The sequence below is a fragment of the Marmota monax genome, unplaced genomic scaffold (assembly GCF_021218885.2).
Source record: "Marmota monax isolate L192 unplaced genomic scaffold, Marmota_monax_Labrador192_F-V1.1 WCK01_AAM20220418_F8-fsc00036, whole genome shotgun sequence".
NCBI lineage: Eukaryota > Metazoa > Chordata > Mammalia > Rodentia > Sciuridae > Marmota > Marmota monax.
Genome location: NW_026694491.1, coordinates 1,857,494 through 1,876,331, shown reverse-complemented (window position 1 = coordinate 1,876,331; position 18,838 = coordinate 1,857,494). Strand labels below are relative to the sequence as shown.

The following is an 18,838-nucleotide window of genomic DNA, read 5'->3' as shown; positions in this document are numbered from 1 at the left end:
TAAGGCCTCATTAAATTGATGAAGCTGGCTTTGAATTTGCGATCCTCCTGTCTCAGCCTCCTGAGCTGCTGGGATTACAGGCATGCTACACTGCGCTCAATTTTTTCTTATTATTTAAAAAAAAAAAAAAAGTAGCTGGTACTTGGCTTAAAATTGCCACTTTCCTCTTTTGCATCCTATTTAATCACATTATTTCATGTGTCCATTGTAGGTTCTTGAGAAATTTTATATAGATGAGTTAGTGAGTGGTCCTAGAAAGTACTTTGCTAGAAAGTACTTTGAATCAATTGTTTATAATGGATTGATAGAACAGGGTATGGACCCTGCTTTATTTAAAAAAAAAAAAAAAAAGCACAAGGGAGGGACAGTTTTTAAGGGATATTTTATTGGGTTGTCTTAGTTTTTGGAGGTGTTTGTTTTTTCAATAATGAATTTATTCAATAACTGTCATTATAGTTATAGAATGCAAGGCTCAGAATGAATAGTAGTAGCAGGGCAGATGCCTGTAGTGTCTCTTGGCTTCATGGGAGCTAAGCCACACTAGTGGACCCAGATGAAGTACTCATCAGTGTCTGAGGGATACAGGGTACCTTCTTGTGGTCTTGAGGGCTTGACTTGCTCAAAGGCTGCCCAGCCTCTTCTTAGGGCCATAGCAGGCTTAGCTGCTCAGGGAAATCTGTTTGGTTGCTTCTTACGTTAAGTTATGGGTAAGATAGTCTTAATATAGGCAGCAACAGAGCTGCTGACTCCTTTTTGGCTAATGAAAACTGTGAATAGTTCATAGCAGTGCCTAACACACCTGGATCTACTGGAGGAATTCCTGTGTTGCCCTTGGAAACTGACAGGTACCCAGCCTCGGCTGCAGTGCCAACTATACCTCATCTGTTTGGGCCTATCAGAGTGGCCCACCCCCAGGTAATGCATGGAAACTGATGAGCACCCCACACCCATACCTGGGCGTTCCATGCCATAGCTGCTGGTGAATCTGCCCCACTTAATAAAGCTGTATGCCAGCTGGTGGAGTAATCCCATAAATTCCTGCAGCCTAGGATCACTAAGATACCCTCAAGCATCACCTACATTGAGTAAAGCTGAAGCCACATAGACACTGTACTCTATGTCCACATGGAACCAAAGACGACATAGCCTACGCAACTGACACTGTAGGACACACTTTTAGGAGAGTCTTTTACTATGAAAACCATTACAAGCAATTGATCCACCAAATGTATAAATATCAATATATAGACATAAGCATGAAAAAGCAAGGTAACATGCTGCCTCCAAAGGAACACCATAACTCTTTAGTAACAGATCCCAAAGAAAAGGAAATCAACCAATAAGTGAAAATGAATTCAGGATGGTTTTAAGAAAACTTATTGAGATATGAGAATACAGACAGAAAGTTCAGGGAAATTAAGAAGATAGTTCATGATCTGAGTGAGAAATGTAGCAAAGAGCTAGAAAACTTCAAGAACCAAACAAAAGAAATCAAAGAGCTAAAGAACTTGATAAATTTTAAATTCTTAAAATAAAAAAATACAGGTGAAACCTTCAAAAGCAAACTATGTCAAGTAGAAGGAAGAATTTCTGACCTTGAAGGATTTTTTTTTTTTAGATGTTGTCTCACTAGTGCCTAGGCTGGTCTTGAATTCATGGGCACAAGGGATTCTTCCATCTCAGCCTCCTGAGTAGCTAGGACTACAAGCATGTATCCACCATACCTGGATAAAGCAGGTCTTTTGGACTAACTCAATCAAAGAAAAAAAAAATCCCTGTAAGACTTATGGGACACCATTAAGTGACATTAAATGAGCAAACATTCAAACGTTTTTAGTATGGAAGAAGAATAAAGGGGACATAGAAAACCCATTTAATGAAATAATTGGTGAAAACTTGTTAAAACCTGGGAAAGATATAAACATTCAAGTCCAGAAAACTCAAAGGACCCCTAAATACTTCTTTGACCAAAAATGATTTGATCAAAAATGATCCTCTCTGAGGCATATTATAGTTAGACTATCAAAAACAGGGATTTTTTCCCCCAGTGGTACTGAGAATTTGACTCAGGGTCTTGGGCATGCCAGGCAAGTACTCTACCATAGAGCTATACCATCAGCCCCACAAAGAATTCTTAAAGAAGCAAGAGAAAAGTGTGAATTCACATAGAAGGGAATCCTCATTAGACTAACAGCAAACTTCTGAGCTGAAACCTTATAGACCAGGAGAGATTGGAACTATATATTCAGAGTCCTGGGGAAAAGAAAAATCCTGTCAATCAAGAGTACTTTGCCCAGGAAACTTATCCTTCAGAAATTAAGAACAAATAGGGCTGGGGATGTGGCTCAAGCGGTAGCGTGCTCACCTGGCATGCGTGCGGCCCGGGTTTGATCCTCAGCACCACATACAAACAAAGATGTTGTGTCCGCCGAAAACTAAAAAATAATAAATATTAAAAAAAAAAAGAACAAATAAAGTCTTAAGGTAAGCTGAGAAATTCATCAGCATTAGACTGGGCCTACAAGAAATGCTTAAGTGAGTCCTCCACTGTAGTAAAAAGTCTTCCAACAAAAAAAAGCTCAGGACTGGATGGGTTCACTGCTCAATATTAGCACATCTTTAAAGAAATGAGACCAATTATATTCTCAAACTATTTTAAACTATTTTAAACTATTCTCAAACCAGTTCGAAGGGAGGGAACCCTTCCAAATTCCTTCTGAGACTAGAATTACCTGGATACCAAAACTAGACAAGAACATATCCTTAAAGAAAACTACAGACCAGTATCCCTGATGAACATAGATGCAGAATTTCTCAACAAAATCCTAGCAAACAGAATCCCCCAACACATTAAAAAGATTATACACCATAATCAAATGGGATTCATCCTAGGAATGCAAGGATAATTCATACACAAATCAATAAATATAACATATTACATTAACAGAATGAAGGACAAAAACTATATGATCATCTCAATAGATACTTAAAGCATTAAATAAAACAGTATTACCTTCACTATCAAAATCCTCACCAAGGTAAGCATAGAAGGAACCTACATCAACACAATACAGCTTATATGAGACAAGTCCACAGTCAATATATTGAATGGGAAAATCTGAAATTTTTTCCATTAAGAATAGGAACATGACTAGGATGTCTATTTTCACTGCTTTTATTCAACATAGAGTTGGAAATATTAGCCAGAGCAATAAGGTAAGAGAAAGAAAACAAGGGCATTCAAATAGGAAAGACAACATTGTAGAAATCATTCACTTCCTTGGTTCAATTTATTCCTAGATTTATTTTTTATTTTCATTTAATGTGTATTTTTTTAGTTGTAGGTGGACACAATACCTTTGTTTTATTTATTTATACTGAGGATTGAACCCCAGTGCCTCGAATTCGCTAGTTGAGTGCTCTACCGCTATATATATATATAACAACCCCAGCCCTCCTTTATTTTTATGTGATGCTGAGGATCAAACCCAGTGCCTCACACATGTCAGGCAAGTGCTCTACCACTGAGCCAGCCACAGCCTCAGTCTCCTAGGTTTTTTTTTTTTTATAGCTATTGTGAATGGAAATTCTATCTTGATTTCTCTCAGAAATTTTGTATATATTTGGTATGTAAAGTTGCTACTGATGAGCCAATTGTGTCTAATAAAGAAAATCCTAAGGATTCTACCTAAATGCTATTAGACTTGATATATGAATTCAGTAAGGCTTCAGGATACAGAATCAACATACAAAAATCAACTTTTTATTTTATTATTTTTTTCTTTTCTTCAATACTAAGGATTGAACTTATTGGCATCTATCATGGAGCTACATCCCCCGCCCTTTTTGATTTTTTTTTTTTGTTTTGAGACAGGGTCTCACTCCATTGCTCAGGCTGGCCTCAAACTTGTGATTTTCCTGCTTTAGTCTCCTGAGTAGTTGGGATTATAGGTGTGTACCACCACACCTGCCTAATCATTTATAAGTAAATTAAAAAGTTAATATTAAAGTATATTAAAGAATAGTGGTTACCAGAACCTGGGAAGGGTGTGTATGTGTGTGTGTGTGTGTATCAATCAGTCTGGAGGAAGAGGATGGAGAGAAGGTGTTTAAGGAGTACAGAAATACAATTGGATAGGACAATTAACTTCCAATACTCTATAGCATAGTAGAATAAGTATGGTTGATGACAATTCATTTTATCTTTCCAAATACCTAGTAGAGAAGATTTTGAATGTTCCCAACACAAAGAAATGATAAATGAGCTAATGGATATGCTAATTACTCTGATCTGATCATTATACATTATATATACATATTGAATTGTCACACCATACAATTATATTGTGTACAATTATTACATATCAGTTAAAATAAAAAAATCAACATAACCTGAGATTCAGTAAACAATTTGCTTTCTGTGACCTAGCAGCCAGTTTTGAACAAGTTCACTTAACAAGCATTGAGTGTTGTTCCAGGTTCAGGTCAAATGCTCCAAGTGCAATGCTAAGCAAAACATGCCTTGGGAGTGGGATAGTATACTAGATGAGAATTAATAGTGGCTTTGAACTTTTCTTTCTTTCTTTATTTTTTGTGGCATTGTGGATGGAACACAGGCTGTTGCACATGTCAGGCAACCAGTAGTACTGATGGATACCTCGGGCCCCCATGAATGTATTTTGGGAATGCAGTATATTTTCACATATGCTGAGTATGGCAGATTTTCAAATTGGTAGGGATTATAAGGTGAAAGGAGAATTTTTTGGAAAAGTCTGCTGCATGATTCTTATGCAACCCCACTAGAAAGGGAAGCCTCTCTTTTCTTCTTCCTTCCTTCACCTGAATATCCCTCTATCATCTTCTCACCTTGATAGTTATTAATCATCTACTTTCTAGGAGGAAGTAGGACTGAGATTACTAGCTACTCACACTTTAATTGTTTGGTAACTTTTTCCTTGTTCTGCTTCCCTTCTTTGCAAAACTAAAAGTGACCTCTGTTTAGGAAAGCATTTTAGCAACCATTGTCAGATGTATGAGACCATGGAAAGTTGATCATTTTCTTTTTCTCTGAGCATCGTTTGGTTTATGCTTTTGCAGTTTTCCAACTTATGTATGTACCCTGTTTTTTTTTTTTTTTTTTTGTAGTTTATAGTAGTATGCTGTGCAGATAAAAATGCTAGTGTATAATTTTGTCATCAGGTTTTAGTTATATTTTTTTCCCCTATCTGTTCTTGTGAGTTTTAAAAAGGTTTTGGAGCTGAGTGTGATGGTGCACACCTGTAATCCCAACAGTTTGGGAGGCTGAGGTGGGAGGATCATGAGTTCAAAGCCACCCTCAGCAACTTAGGGAGGCCCTAAGCAATTCAGTGAGACCCTTTCTCTAAAATAAAATATAAAAAAGGGATGTGGCTGTGTGGTTGAGCACCCTGGGCTCAATCCCTGGTACCATACAAACAAACAAAGTTTTTGGAGAGATCAGTCATGAATTGGCATAGAAGTTCTTTGTTATTCTAGATAAGCAAATTGATTTCTTTGAAAAAACTCACTAATATGCCAAATGAAAAGTAATATTTTTGCTAGAGCTTTCTATTACCTTGGAACACATGAAATTGTGAGTGTTACGGGTAGAGTATGGTCACATAGTATCATTATTATGTAATTCATTCTGATGTTAACCTATTAGTTCTAGTTTGAGTTTAAACTGTATACTCAAAGACCAAATTGGGAAAATCCTATTACTTGGATAGTTCTTTTTAGGCACTCAGTAAGAGATGACTGACTGAATGAATTGCTAATACTTTTATGGCATACAGTCTTCTTTTTGTAGGACATTGATTTTAGTATGTCCTAATCTGAGGTATGAGGAAAGGGAAGCCTATTTTTTTTCCTTATTTGAATTAGCATATTGAGAAAGGAACATAGCAAAGAATGGAAGAAGAATCATAAACTAGCCATCTATTCTTTTTTTTTTTCTTTTTTAAATCAGTAGGTTTTAACACATTCGTGTGATTTTTTTTTTTTTTTTGGTAAGGAAGCTTAAAATAAGTGTTGTTAGTGATTCATTATGTTTATTTTTAATTTTTTAAAATTTAGGTCTCTGTTGATCTTGGATGACATTTGGGATTCTTGGGTTTTAAAAGCTTTTGACAATCAGTGTCAGATTCTTCTTACAACCAGAGACAAGAGTGTTACAGATTCAGTAATGGGTAAGGATTATTAACTTACTTTTAAATACCTTTATTAATAAAGGTACTAAATTAAAGGTATTCATTATTTAATTCAATTACACTGAAATATATGGCATACCAAATTACTTACTATGTCTTGCAATTTTGTTGCAGGTCCTAAATATGTAGTCCCTGTGGAGAGTGGCCTCGGAAAAGAAAAAGGACTTGAAATTTTATCCCTTTTTGTTAATATGAAAAAAGCAGATTTGCCAGAACAAGCTCATAGTATTATAAAAGAATGCAAAGGTATGGTTATTTATTTTGTGTATGAGGGTGATTATAGGGGTAATGATTCTCCTTCTGTAAATTAAGCTAATGAATGTGACAATTTAGCACATGAATATCCTTAAACTTTTCTAGAATATTTAGTATTTTAAGTCCTTCTCTGGGTACACGATATGGTACTCCTTTAGTCATGAAAATAATATTTAACACTTTCCCACAATATCTTATGGAGACTGCATTAGTGAGAAAAATGAAATGAAGACATGACATTTACTGTCAAAGAGTTATAGTGAAAGTCAAATTTAAGAATTTCTTTGCTTGGGATTTTATAAAAATAAGTATTCAAATTTGATAAGTAAAAGCTGATATTGTCTTCTTAATTTGTACTTTCTTTTAATGAATTTAAACTTTTTGCTTGTTCCGATTCAATTTTTCCTCCTGTACTCTGATAAGAAAGATCACTTCTGACAACAGATGTATAGAGATTTTTCTCCATACACCAAGCAAGCAATCAAGTCTTCAGTATTCACCAGCTAGCTAGCCTCTAATGTAATTTAATCATGACACTGTCTCCCTGGAGACAGACTACCTCCTCTTTAGATGGCAGTTATAAGCTCCAAGATGTTTAACCTGTGTTTCTGACCCAGCGGCTATAAATCGAGGTTCTTGTCACCCCTCCTCAATCTCAGTTAATTTGCTTGAGCAGTTAACAGAACCCAAGGAAACATATTTATTGGTTTGTTACAAGGATACAAAGAGATCCACTGGGCAAGTTTTGAGGAAGGGGTATAGAGCTTCCATGCCATCTCTAGTGTGCTGCCCTTAGGAACCTCCATGTGTTCAGCTACCTGGTATTTGTCCAAACTAGGTCCTTTTGTATTTTTAATGGAAACTCCATTGCATAGGAAGGATTGAAGAATGGACAGCTGTGACTGGACAAAAAGGTGACTGGACAAAAAGAGTATGATCTAATGCTAATAAACTGAGTGGGGAAACCCAGCAAGGCCTATTGGTACAGATTCTTCTTGTTTTCTCTGTGAAGCATTTCTGCCTTCTAGTATAGGGCAGAACCCCTTCTGAAATGGGGGTCTTATGATCTATAAGAGAAAGTAGATCAGAGAATTTCTTTACAGCCAGCTCCAAGACAGAAAGGTAGAGATAGAGTTTCTAAGACCCACCTCAGGAAAGAGAAATTCTAGTTTCTGTGGCCTGTCTTTGGGAGAGAGTTAAGGAGCCAGGGACATTGGATAAAAACCAAAATATGTACATTATGATATCATACTTGTTTATTGGATATTTGCATTTTAAGAAATTATCCATGACTCACTTTTCTTTTTTGGTATATATTAACATTTATTTAAAAATTCCCTATTGAAGCTATTAGCACTTCATCATGTTTTTGCAAATTTTCCCTCCAGTTTTTTATGTGCCTTTTAATTTTATTGTACTGTCTTTTCACATATAGAACTGAAAAATTTCTATAGTCAAATCAAAATCAAGATTATAGCCGGGTGCAGTGGCACACACTTATGATCCCAGCAACTTAAGAGGCTGAGACAGGAGGATTGAGAGTTCAAAGCCAGCCTCAGCAAGAGTGAGGTGCTAAGCAACTCAGTGAGACTCTGTCTCTAAATGAAATACAAATTAGAGCTGGGGATGTGGCTCAGTGGTTGAGTGCCCCTGAGTTCAGTTCCTTGAAATCAAGATTATAATGGTTAACATAGTTTTTGCATTCTTTTTGTGTTGTGGGTGGACAGAATGCCTTTATTTTATTTGTTTATGTGGTGCTAAGGATTGAACCCATTGCCTCTCACATGCAAACACTACACCACTAAGCTACAGCCCTAGTCCTGGTTAACATAGTTTTGAATCTTGTCCTTTTTATACATCTTGAACATTTTCCCATGGTATTAAGTAGCTTTTGAAAAAATTTACCAGTGGCACAATATTGTGATATACCTTTATTTATTCAACTATTTCTCTATTATTGAACATTTTTTACACTATTATAAATTATGATGTGATGAGTATCCTTCAGTGATATCTTCTTTATTTCTGATGATTTTCTTAAAACAAATACCTAGAAGTAAAAGAGGAGTTAGATATATCTTTAAGACTTGGATAACATGCAGCAGGAATTGTTTCTTAAGACTAAGTTGTTCCTTAACTTAGTGGTGATTTTTAAAATAAGATGGTATTATTACAATTATGTTTTTTAGGTTCTCCTCTTGTGGTATCTTTAATTGGTGCACTTTTACGTGATTTTCCCAACCGGTGGGAATACTACCTCAGGCAACTACAGAACAAGCAGTTTAAGAGAATAAGGAAATCTTCATCTTATGATTATGAGGCTCTGGATGAAGCCATGTCTATAAGTGTTGAAATGCTCAGAGAAGACATTAAAGATTATTACACAGATCTTTCTATCCTTCAGAAGGATGTTAAGGTGCCTACAAAGGTAATACATAGACCAGCAATTCTCAGCATTGGATATTTATGATACAGTGCCAAGGACATTTGCAGGACATGTTGCAGAGGATAACGGAAGGATATTATTTACAGGACCAAGGTAGTGGGTGGGGGGTACACAAGTCCTCTACTCTTAGTCTCCATTAAGGACTCTCTGTTGAGTGCATACCAGTCTGGTGAAGCTGGGGAAGCATCCAACATCTTTTTCTCTTTTCTATGTGGAGAATAGTTGGGCTTCTTATGAAATGGAGACATTCTTTTCTAGGGATATGAGATAACAGTTTTTTTTGTGTGTTAACACTTTTTCTTTTTTTCCCAACACTTTTGTTTTATTTATTTATTTATATGTGGTGCTAAGGATCGAACCCAGGGCCTCACACGTGCTAGGCAAGCACTCTACCGCTGAGACCCAGCCCCAGCACCTGTTAACACTTTTCTAAAGTCCTATTTGATATACTTCTACGGCACATTAAATAATTAAAATAATTCACAGGTATTATGTATTCTCTGGGACATGGAAACTGAAGAAGTTGAAGACATATTGCAGGAGTTTGTTAATAAGTCTCTCCTATTCTGTGATCGGAATGGAAAGTCGTTTCGTTATTATTTACATGATCTTCAAATAGATTTTCTTACAGAGAAGAATCGCAGCCAACTTCAGGTACTTGTATCTCTGTAAATTTTCAATTTTAAATATTTTTAATTTGAAATAATTTTAGACTTACAGAAAATTACAGAATAGTACTGAGAATTTCTATGTATTAAATCTTTCACCTATCTTCTCCTAATGTCAACATCTTATATAACCTTAACACTTTTTGTTGGGTACTGGAGATTGAACCTGTTGTGAAGGGCAAAAGGTGCGACTTGTGCAGTCCAGGGGGAGAAATAAAGAATGTCTACACGCTTCTACCCTTTCCAATGTTTTATGCTCTGAAATCACTTAATACAATTTCACTGTATAGGTTCTGAATCAAGGAAATGACAATCCTTAATGCTAGGCACTGCAATAGACATATATCAATTCACAACAAACAATTCTAGATTAATTCTAAGCACTGCAAACACACTTAATTATGACAGGCTCATGACAGACATTCCCTCTACATGCTAAGTTCAAGTGTCAGATCAAAAGTCTCAAGCTTTAAGCTTTAAGTCCAGCAGGTACACACTCACTCAGACACTGGTGATTAGATTAGGAACCAAGGCAGGCTTCTCCTGGGGTGAAGCTGATGGCCAGTTGAGGAGGGGGTCATAGGGAGAAGTTGTGGCTCTGACCAGGGTTAAGTTGTGGCTATAGAGTTTGAGAGCCATGAGGAAAATGCAGAGGATCAGGTCAACAAGGAAAGGTCTAGGTCCTCAGGCTCTCAGCTTGAGGGCATCATTGTCTGCTGGTTGAATGTCTGTTCATTTGCTCTATTATTTATACCAAATTTTGGGGCTTTGGACCCCCCTTTAATCCTTATCAGTTGCCGGCTGGTCTCTCAGTGACATCATTTACCCTGGGGTTAAAACACTGGTCTGGTTGTCTCCACTCTGATCTTTTTGCCTTTCCCTCTTATCTGGCACCTTTCCCTCTTATCAGCAGGACAGTCTTACAGTCCTCACTCAGAGTTTATCAGGGTGGGGAGAAGTGACTTGGTAGTGCCTGAGGGCCATACTGGAGGGTAAGAAGGTTAGTAGAATGAATCAGACATTATTACCCTATGTACATACAACTGGTGGGATTCTACTGCATGTATAACCAGAAGAATGAGAAATTATACTCCATTATGCCCCCAGAAATTACATTCTTAATAGTGTTAGAAGCTGGAGTTACTATGATGCTTAAGTTATTAAATTGCTTCTGTCCTCTGAAATGTGTACTTTTGTTTCAGGATCTACATAAGAAGATGATCACTCAGTTTCAGAGGTATCACCAGCTGCATACTCTTTCCCCAGATCAGGAGGACTGCATGTATTGGTACAACTTTCTGGCTTATCACATGGCTAGTGCCAATATGCACAAAGTAAGATGACATATTTGAAAATTCTTTTATCTTAATTTCCGTTCACTGTATGTGCTTCAAGTATTTTTTCTTCATTTCTTTCTTTCTTTTTTAAAATTGTTTTTAGTTGCAAATGGACACTATTTTTTATTTTATTTATTTATTTTATGTGGTGCTGCAGATCGAACCCAGTACCCCACGCATGCGAGGCAGGCAATCAGTCACTGAGCCACAACCCCAGCCCCTGGTTTATTTATTTCTTAAAATATTGCTTTTTTTTTTTTTTTTTCTTTTTGGTGTATGTGGAACTGAAGATGGCCTCACACCTACTAGGCAAGTTCTTTGCCACTGAACTACATGCCCAGATTGAGATTGGAATTTTTATGTAGTTAAATGTACCACTTTTTTCTTTTTTGTATTTTGCTTCAGTGTCATGTTTATAAATGTGTTTTGTCCTATGATTAGACATTTGTTAGTAAAAATAAGGTCATAGCTTATGTAAGTTTTTTTTTTTTTTTTCTATTTTTTACCTGAACTAAAGTTATCTTACTTAGTAACTATAGTAAATGAACTACTTAAAAATTGATTTTCTTCTTCTTGGTAGTTTTCCTTTGTGGGCAGTAAGGATTTATTTTTAAGCTATAAGAAGCAGTGGAGCTGGATGTGACAGTGCACACCTGTAATCCCGGTTACTCAGGAGACTGAAGCAGGAAGATTGCAAGTTCAAGGCTAGTCTGAGCAATTTAGGGAGAATCTGTCTGAAAATAAAAATGAAAGGGCTGGGGATGTAGTTGAGTGCCCCTCGGGTTTAATCCCTAGTACCAAAAACAAGCAAACAAATACCCCAAAAAACTTTTGAAATATATCAGTGTGGCAGGAATTAGTTTTTTTCTTATTAACCTTTTTTCTGCTCTTAAAGGTAATTATTTATTTTCATTGGGAAATTTTAGGAAAACATCTATAGAAAAGAAAGTTGAAGATTACTGTTAGACTAGGACGCAAGAAAAGACCACTGACTCCAATTAAAATCAAATTAAAGCAAGCTTATTATTTCGACCGGCCGGGCTGCCTCTCCCACCCAAAACCTCGGGAACAAGACAGCAGCCGCCGCTTTCCTGCAGACCAGCTTTATAGCCCAAAAAGTTACACAAAGGGGGGTTACAGATAACAAAACTCTGACGAGCACAACACTAATGGTAGTTTACATTTTTGCTGGCCCTGACATCAGAATTTATGAAGGTCATTAGAGCCTCACAGAGGGTCATTTTCTGGCCAGGGAAGGCCAAGATTTGTGAGGCATCACAAAAGTTTTAGAGAGGGCTGCTATCTGGTCAGAGAGCCAGGTATGGGTGAGTTCAAGGAACGGGCAGGCATTCCAAGCAGGTTCAGAATTTGCAGTAATTTATAGTAAAGCCAAAATTAGCTTTTCATGGCTTTGTGGCGAGATGGCTCCCAATTTTAAGAGAAAATCAGGTTGGGTCTATCAGTTACAACCATTGCTAATAATTCTGTGTATAGTTCATTTTGCTACTTAGATAAACACACTTGTTCTTTAAAACCAAAATGGGAATTGTAATAGAAATATCATAGTATATATTGAATTTTACTTCTTTTTTTTAATATATATATTTTTTTGGTGTAGATAGACACAACACAATGCATTTATTTTTATGTGGTGCTGAAGATCAAACCTGGGTCCTGCCCATGCTAGGGGAGTGCTCTACCACTGAGCGACAATCCCAGCCCCTGAATTTTACTTCTTAATTGTATTTAATAATTGTCTTTTCATCTTCTTTAAATAGAATGACATGATTTTTAAAATATTTATTTTTTAAATATTAATGGACACAATATCTACAGTATCTTTTTATTTTTTTATGTGGTGCTGAGGATCGAACCCAGGGCCTGGCAAGTGCTAGGCGAGCGTTCTACCACTGAGCCACAACCCCAACCCCTAGAACGACATGATTTTTAAAGCTGTATTCTATTTCATTATAGGTACACTATGATTAACCAGGTGGTTGATAGATGGAGTGTTAATTATACTCATCTGGTTGTTGTTTTTGGATACATTTCTGGGTTAAATGTTGTCTCAGGATACAATTTCTGGTTTAACTAGTGCATAGAGTTTAAATTTGAATCTAGATTGCCAAACTGCTGTTAAGAGGGGTGCTTTTATATTTTGAACAATAGATAAACATGTCTATTTCCTTTGATTTTTAGCTAATATTATTCCTTTAGTCTTTTAAAACCTATTTAAAATGGCAATTTCTGTGTTTCACTTTGATCACTGGTGAAATTTTGGCTACTGATATATTTTATTTTGTGAATTTACTTGTTTTTTTCCTTTACTGATTTTTTTTTCTTTTGGGATATTTTTAAATTGTTTTATTATCATTTTCTATGAAGGATAATTTATTAAGCCCTCTTCTGTTGTGTGTGTTGCAAATAAATATTTTCCTGATTTTTTTCCCTAAATTTTGCTTGTATTGCTTTCTACTGTATTGAGGATTTGAATTTTTGGTTGTTTAAGGCACTTGGGTTTTTTGTTTTTGTTTTTTTTTTTTTGTATTTTGCTTTGGTGCATTCATTATAAAGGTTTCTTTCACCCCAAGGTTACAAAATTATTTACCCATATTTTAGCATGGGTTTTTCTATTTTCTCTTTTAATCTTTAGTCTAACTGAAATTTATTTTGATTTTAAGATGGGAGGCTCATTTTATGTTTCTTTTTAACTATTGATGTATTCCTTTTTGCTAGCTTCCTTTTTGTCTTAAATTATAGGTATCAGCTAAGTTTCTCTGAGTGGTGTTAGGATAGTGATGTTAAAATTCTTTGACCTTTTTTTTTGCCCCTTTAAATGCTTTATTCACTCAAATTACTCAATACAATTTCACTCTATAGGTTCTAAATCAAGAAAACCACAATTCTTAATGTTAGGCATTGCAATAGACATAATCAGTTCACAGCAAACAATTCTAGATTAATTCTAAGCACTGCAAACACACTTAATTGTGACGGGCTAATGACAGACATTCATTCAAGTTCAAGAGTATTAAGTCTTAGGCTTTATGTTCAGCAGATGCACACTCACTCAGGCCGCAGTGATCAGGTATGGAACCAAGGCAGGCTTTTCCTGGTGTGGAGTGGATGATTGGTTGAAGAGAGGGTCGTAGGGAGAAGTTGTGGCACTCACCAGGATCCAGGTGAGGCGGTAGAGTTTGAGAGTGGTGAGGATCACGCAGAGGATCAAGAAAGGATGACTAGTGATGGGATGTCAGTCCAGGTCCTCATCAGGCTCTCCAGCTCGAGTGCATCCTTGTTTCGGCTGGCTCTCTTTGACCTTTTTAACAGTACTGCCAACTTCACTTTTTTCCTTTTCTTTTTCTTAAGGAACTTTGTGCTTTAATGTTTTCCCTGGACTGGATTAAAGCCAAAACAGAACTTGTAGGCCCTGCTCATCTGATTCATGAATTTGTGGAATATAGGCATATATTGGATGAAAAGGTATGTATTAGTATGAAAAGTTTGTATTTAAAGTACATCTCATTTTTACATTTAATTCTAGGTTTAATGGTGGGGATGAGCAGAATAGAATAGTTGAAAATAGCTATTTTCCTTGCTTTGACCTTTTATCACTCTAAGTAATTTGCTTCCTTGCCTACTGGGAATGTAGGTAGGATTAAAATTTGAAAGTTGGGAAAGTAAAGTTTTCAGTATTAAAAAAAAATGTTAAGAAATGTGTCTGATAATGAGATTTTTTACTCTGTATTTAAAGGCAGAAGAGAATCACTATGTATTTGTTACCTAATGGTTGGCTGTTAAATTTTAGTTCATATAGAGAATATTTCATTTAAGTCTTTAAAATGACAAGATCAGAGAAGCAGAAAAATGTCAGATCTTGACTCTGGTTATGTTTCTAAGAGATTTCAGTTTATTCATAGGATTGTGCAGTCTGTGAGAATTTTCAAGAGTTTTTATCTTTAAATGGACACCTTCTTGGACGACAGCCATTTCCTAATATTGTACAACTGGGTCTCTGTGAACCAGAAACTTCAGAAGTTTATCAGCAAGCAAAGCTGCAGGCCAAGCAGGAGGTCGATAACGGGATGCTTTACCTGGAGTGGATGTAAGTAGGTTAGGGGAGAAACCCCAAAGGGTGTGGAGTGCTAACTATATCATTATTTTTCTGGTAGTGAATAAGTTCACTCCAGGAAGATGTAACTACTTTGGAAAGAACTGGAACTTTTAATAAGTATTCTTACTTAGTGAAAAGTTCCAGAGACATAAGAATAGGAGAAAATGATTATGAAGTACATAGAAATAGCTGCCCTTAAGGCATTTTGACAGGCCATCCTAACTATTAATACCTGATGCTTGACTTATCATAATCTAGTACAGTGATGAAGAGCATGGGCTCTGGAGCCACAGACTTGGGTTTGAGTCTTGGTGCGGAAATCTAGTAGTTTGTGATTTCAAACAAGTTACAGGTTATTTTCTCATATGCAAAATGGAGAGAACAATTCTTTGAGGTAAATGTTGTTTATTGTGAAAATTTAAATGAGATAATGGCTGTAAAGAAATTTGCACTTTGCCTCAAACACATAGCTCTTATTAAATGTCTACTGGATCCTGACTCTTCTACCTCTTAATCCATTGTGTCTCATTGTCATATTAATAGGACATTGGTAAAAACTTAAATTGAGCAATTTTATAGATGTATTACAAAACTCTATAGGCTTTTATAGGTGTCTAATATATATGATGATGGGACATGATGGTTTAAAGAAGTCAATAACTTTTCATTTTATTTATTTAAACTTCCATCTATTTAATGTCTGTTATATTGTCTTCAGAATAACCTTGTAAGGTAAATATTCATTGTCCTGTTTGACAGATGAAAAAATTGAGGTACAGAGAGGTGAGACTTGATTAAGCTTTGTGGCATGCTGAGTGGGACGTAAGTCCTGGTCTGTCTAGCTTTATTTTCCATTCTCTTTCCATGTGCCATGCTTCTCTTACAGCTGGATATAATAAACATGAGTGGTTTTCTCTTCACATGTATAATTTATGTCTAAATTGAACTCCAGGTTGGTATCTGTGATTTTTATGGCCCTTACCTTCTTCAAATAAATTATAGCTGATTCCCTTGATTCAGGGTAATTTAGCAAACATATGACTTTCTCTGCTGTGCTAAGTACTCTTACTAAGGGTCCAGGCTTTCTCTAGTGAGTTCATAATCTAATAGTGAAGAAAGAAGCTTATTACAATATAATATGATAAATGCAGCAACAGAAGTATGTATTAAAATTGGGATAGAATTGATGAGTAATTAACTTGGATGAGAGAGTTAAAAAAATTTTTTTAGTTAAAATTTAATTTTAAATTTAAATTTTGGTTGGTTTTTAAACTTGTATGCCTCCTGGTTAAAGTAAAAAAATTATAAATCTGTAAAACGAGAAGTCAAAGACTTCTTTTCCTCTCCTACCTTCCCACTTCCTAGAATTAATCATTCTTTAACATTTTCTTCACAAGAGGAGGTTTCACTTCCATCAAGAAGAAGTGAAAGAAGGGAAGCAGCCCTCCTAACTTACTGAAGCTACATCAGATCTGTTAGTATTCTAAAATACTCCTTTGTCACCCTTTATCGAGATGATATGCTTACTTGTTTTTCTCCCATACTAGTCCATATATTTTATATTGTAGAATAGTTAGGAGGTTAAAATCCAAACTCTGAAAAGAAGGAAGATCAATAGAGTAGAGGGAGGGAAGAGAAGAGGGAGAAGGGAAGCACTGGAAACTAAAATGGAGCACACCGTTATATGCATTTATGAATATGCCAGAATGAACCCTACTGTTATGCATTACTATAATGCACTAATAAAATCTTAAAAAAACTGGTTCTAGACTGCCTGGGTTTGAATTGCAGCTCTGGTAGTTATTAGTTGTATGTAATTAGGGGAAAGTTATTCAATTTCTCTTGCCTAAGAGTGCCATTTCATAGCATTTTGTGATAGAGGTTGTCATTAAGAATAGCAGTTAGCATTTTGCTTGGTTCACATAGTTGATGTTCAGTAGAGATTTGTATAAGATTGAATAAATTCCTGTTTGGTTAATGGCTAAAATGGAATCTTAATACTTTGTCTTATCAAACTGGCAGAGGTTTAGTTCTTGATCCTGTGGGAATTGTTGAATTTTTTTTTTTTTTTTTTTTGCTATTTCCTGCTATTTTTTTTTCCCATTGCACCAGCTGCATTTCAACCTGTGACATTCTGTCATATTTATTCATAGATTTATTTTATACCTGGGTTTAAACCGGCCATCATCAAAGAATGCTTAATTTCAGTACTAGAAACCTGTTTGTTTATTGTAGAAGGTGTGGATTATTCTAAACTTATATTTAATTGAGTTTTAATTTTCAAAGCAATCATTTGTTATTTATCTAATATTTTTGGTCCTTTACTATATGCCTGTCATTGTAGAGGTCACACTCTAAGCTTTGGGGAATTGAGTAGACAGATCAAAGGGAAATACCATATTCTTAATCTAATTCTCATAACTTTTCAAATAACTTATCTTTTCCAGGTTCTCATCACTCTAGTTCTTATACTTGTTTTATCACTTCTAGTAAAATATAATACATAGTTTCTATGCAGGATCATAGACGGATTTACTTCTGTGTTCTTTTATCATTTGTTCTATATTGTACACGGTTCATTTTTTTGAAGAATGATAACAGTGGTATTTTGTGTCAGTTGTAGTTTATAGTGAATATTATTATTTCCTTTACATACAAGGAAATGGATCTTACGTTGAGTTATTTGTCTAATTTCACACCCTATAAAGTAAGGTTGCCCTCTGGGTTTAACTCCTAATCTTTGACTCCAAATAAGCACAGTGCTTTTTAACATATTTACCTATATCCAAAGTGACTGGTGTGTATATAGATGAAATTCGGACACTACTCTAGTGCTTTCTGCTGCTTTAAGTACATATTCCATTCCATCATCCTTTACCTTGTGAGCAACAATATAATATCTATACTAATGGAATAGTTGGTATTCCTTAGATTAAGATACAAAGAAAATGACATTGCTGTGTCTTTTTTCTTCTGTGTCTGAGTAATTGTAGTTAGAAAAAATCATCACCATAATGGTGGGTGTAGTGTCATGCTTTAGTTAGGAAATGAACTTCATGTTGTAATCCTTTCTTGAATTTTAAGAGATGGAGGTTTTTCAAAAGTATGCTTACATAATGTTTTAGCTGTGTGTTATAATTAATAGTATATAAAAAAAAATAGAAAAAGACATTTGATAAACTAGATCTCCTTCAACTCAGTGACATTTGTGACACATGGCACTTTGCTTGATAGAGAGTAACATTTCTCTTAAAATATTACTTTTCTTGAATTATGTCTTTTCTTTAGGTGAACTGTGTTTTTATTTGCAGTTAATAATTTAAGAATTTTATGTTTTACGAAATGTAACCATGTTACGAGATAGTTTCTATTATAAAAGAAATAGGCCTTTTACTCTCACTTACTAGATTTCTGTTCATTTTTCCTTGTATTTAGAAACAAAAAAACCATCAAGAATCTCTCCCGCTTAGTTGTCCGCCCCCATACAGATGCTGTTTACCATGCATGCTTTTCTGAGGATGGTCAGAGAATAGCTTCTTGTGGAGCTGATAAAACCTTACAGGTAAAACAATCTCTTTGAGACAAGTTGAAAAAGGCATATACCCAATCCTATGCAGAGTATAATATGTTTAATTGCCAAAATTAAAGAAAATTAAAACTTAGAAGTAGTGGAGAATCCCAGTCTCTTGATTGGGATTGCAAAGGCTAGGCATGTGCTCTACCACAGAGCTTCATTCTCAGCCCTCTTTATTTTGAGACAAGGTCTCAGTTGCCCAGGCTGGCCAGAACTT

At 35.5% G+C, this 18,838-nt stretch overlaps 1 protein-coding gene across 2 annotated transcripts in view; it reads left to right on the top strand.

Annotated features, from left to right (window-relative positions):
• Apaf1 (apoptotic peptidase activating factor 1) overlaps positions 1–18,838 on the top strand; it is a 78,133-nt gene that overhangs the window by 12,795 nt on the left and 46,500 nt on the right. For both annotated transcript variants that reach the window (XM_046419265.2, XM_058571285.1), the window contains 8 exons: positions 6,094–6,206; positions 6,342–6,473; positions 8,672–8,910; positions 9,415–9,582; positions 10,799–10,930; positions 14,303–14,416; positions 14,854–15,038; positions 18,483–18,609. In XM_046419265.2, coding sequence (XP_046275221.1) covers positions 6,094–6,206; positions 6,342–6,473; positions 8,672–8,910; positions 9,415–9,582; positions 10,799–10,930; positions 14,303–14,416; positions 14,854–15,038; positions 18,483–18,609 — 1,210 coding nt within the window. The remainder of the gene's footprint in view (positions 1–6,093; positions 6,207–6,341; positions 6,474–8,671; positions 8,911–9,414; positions 9,583–10,798; positions 10,931–14,302; positions 14,417–14,853; positions 15,039–18,482; positions 18,610–18,838) is intronic.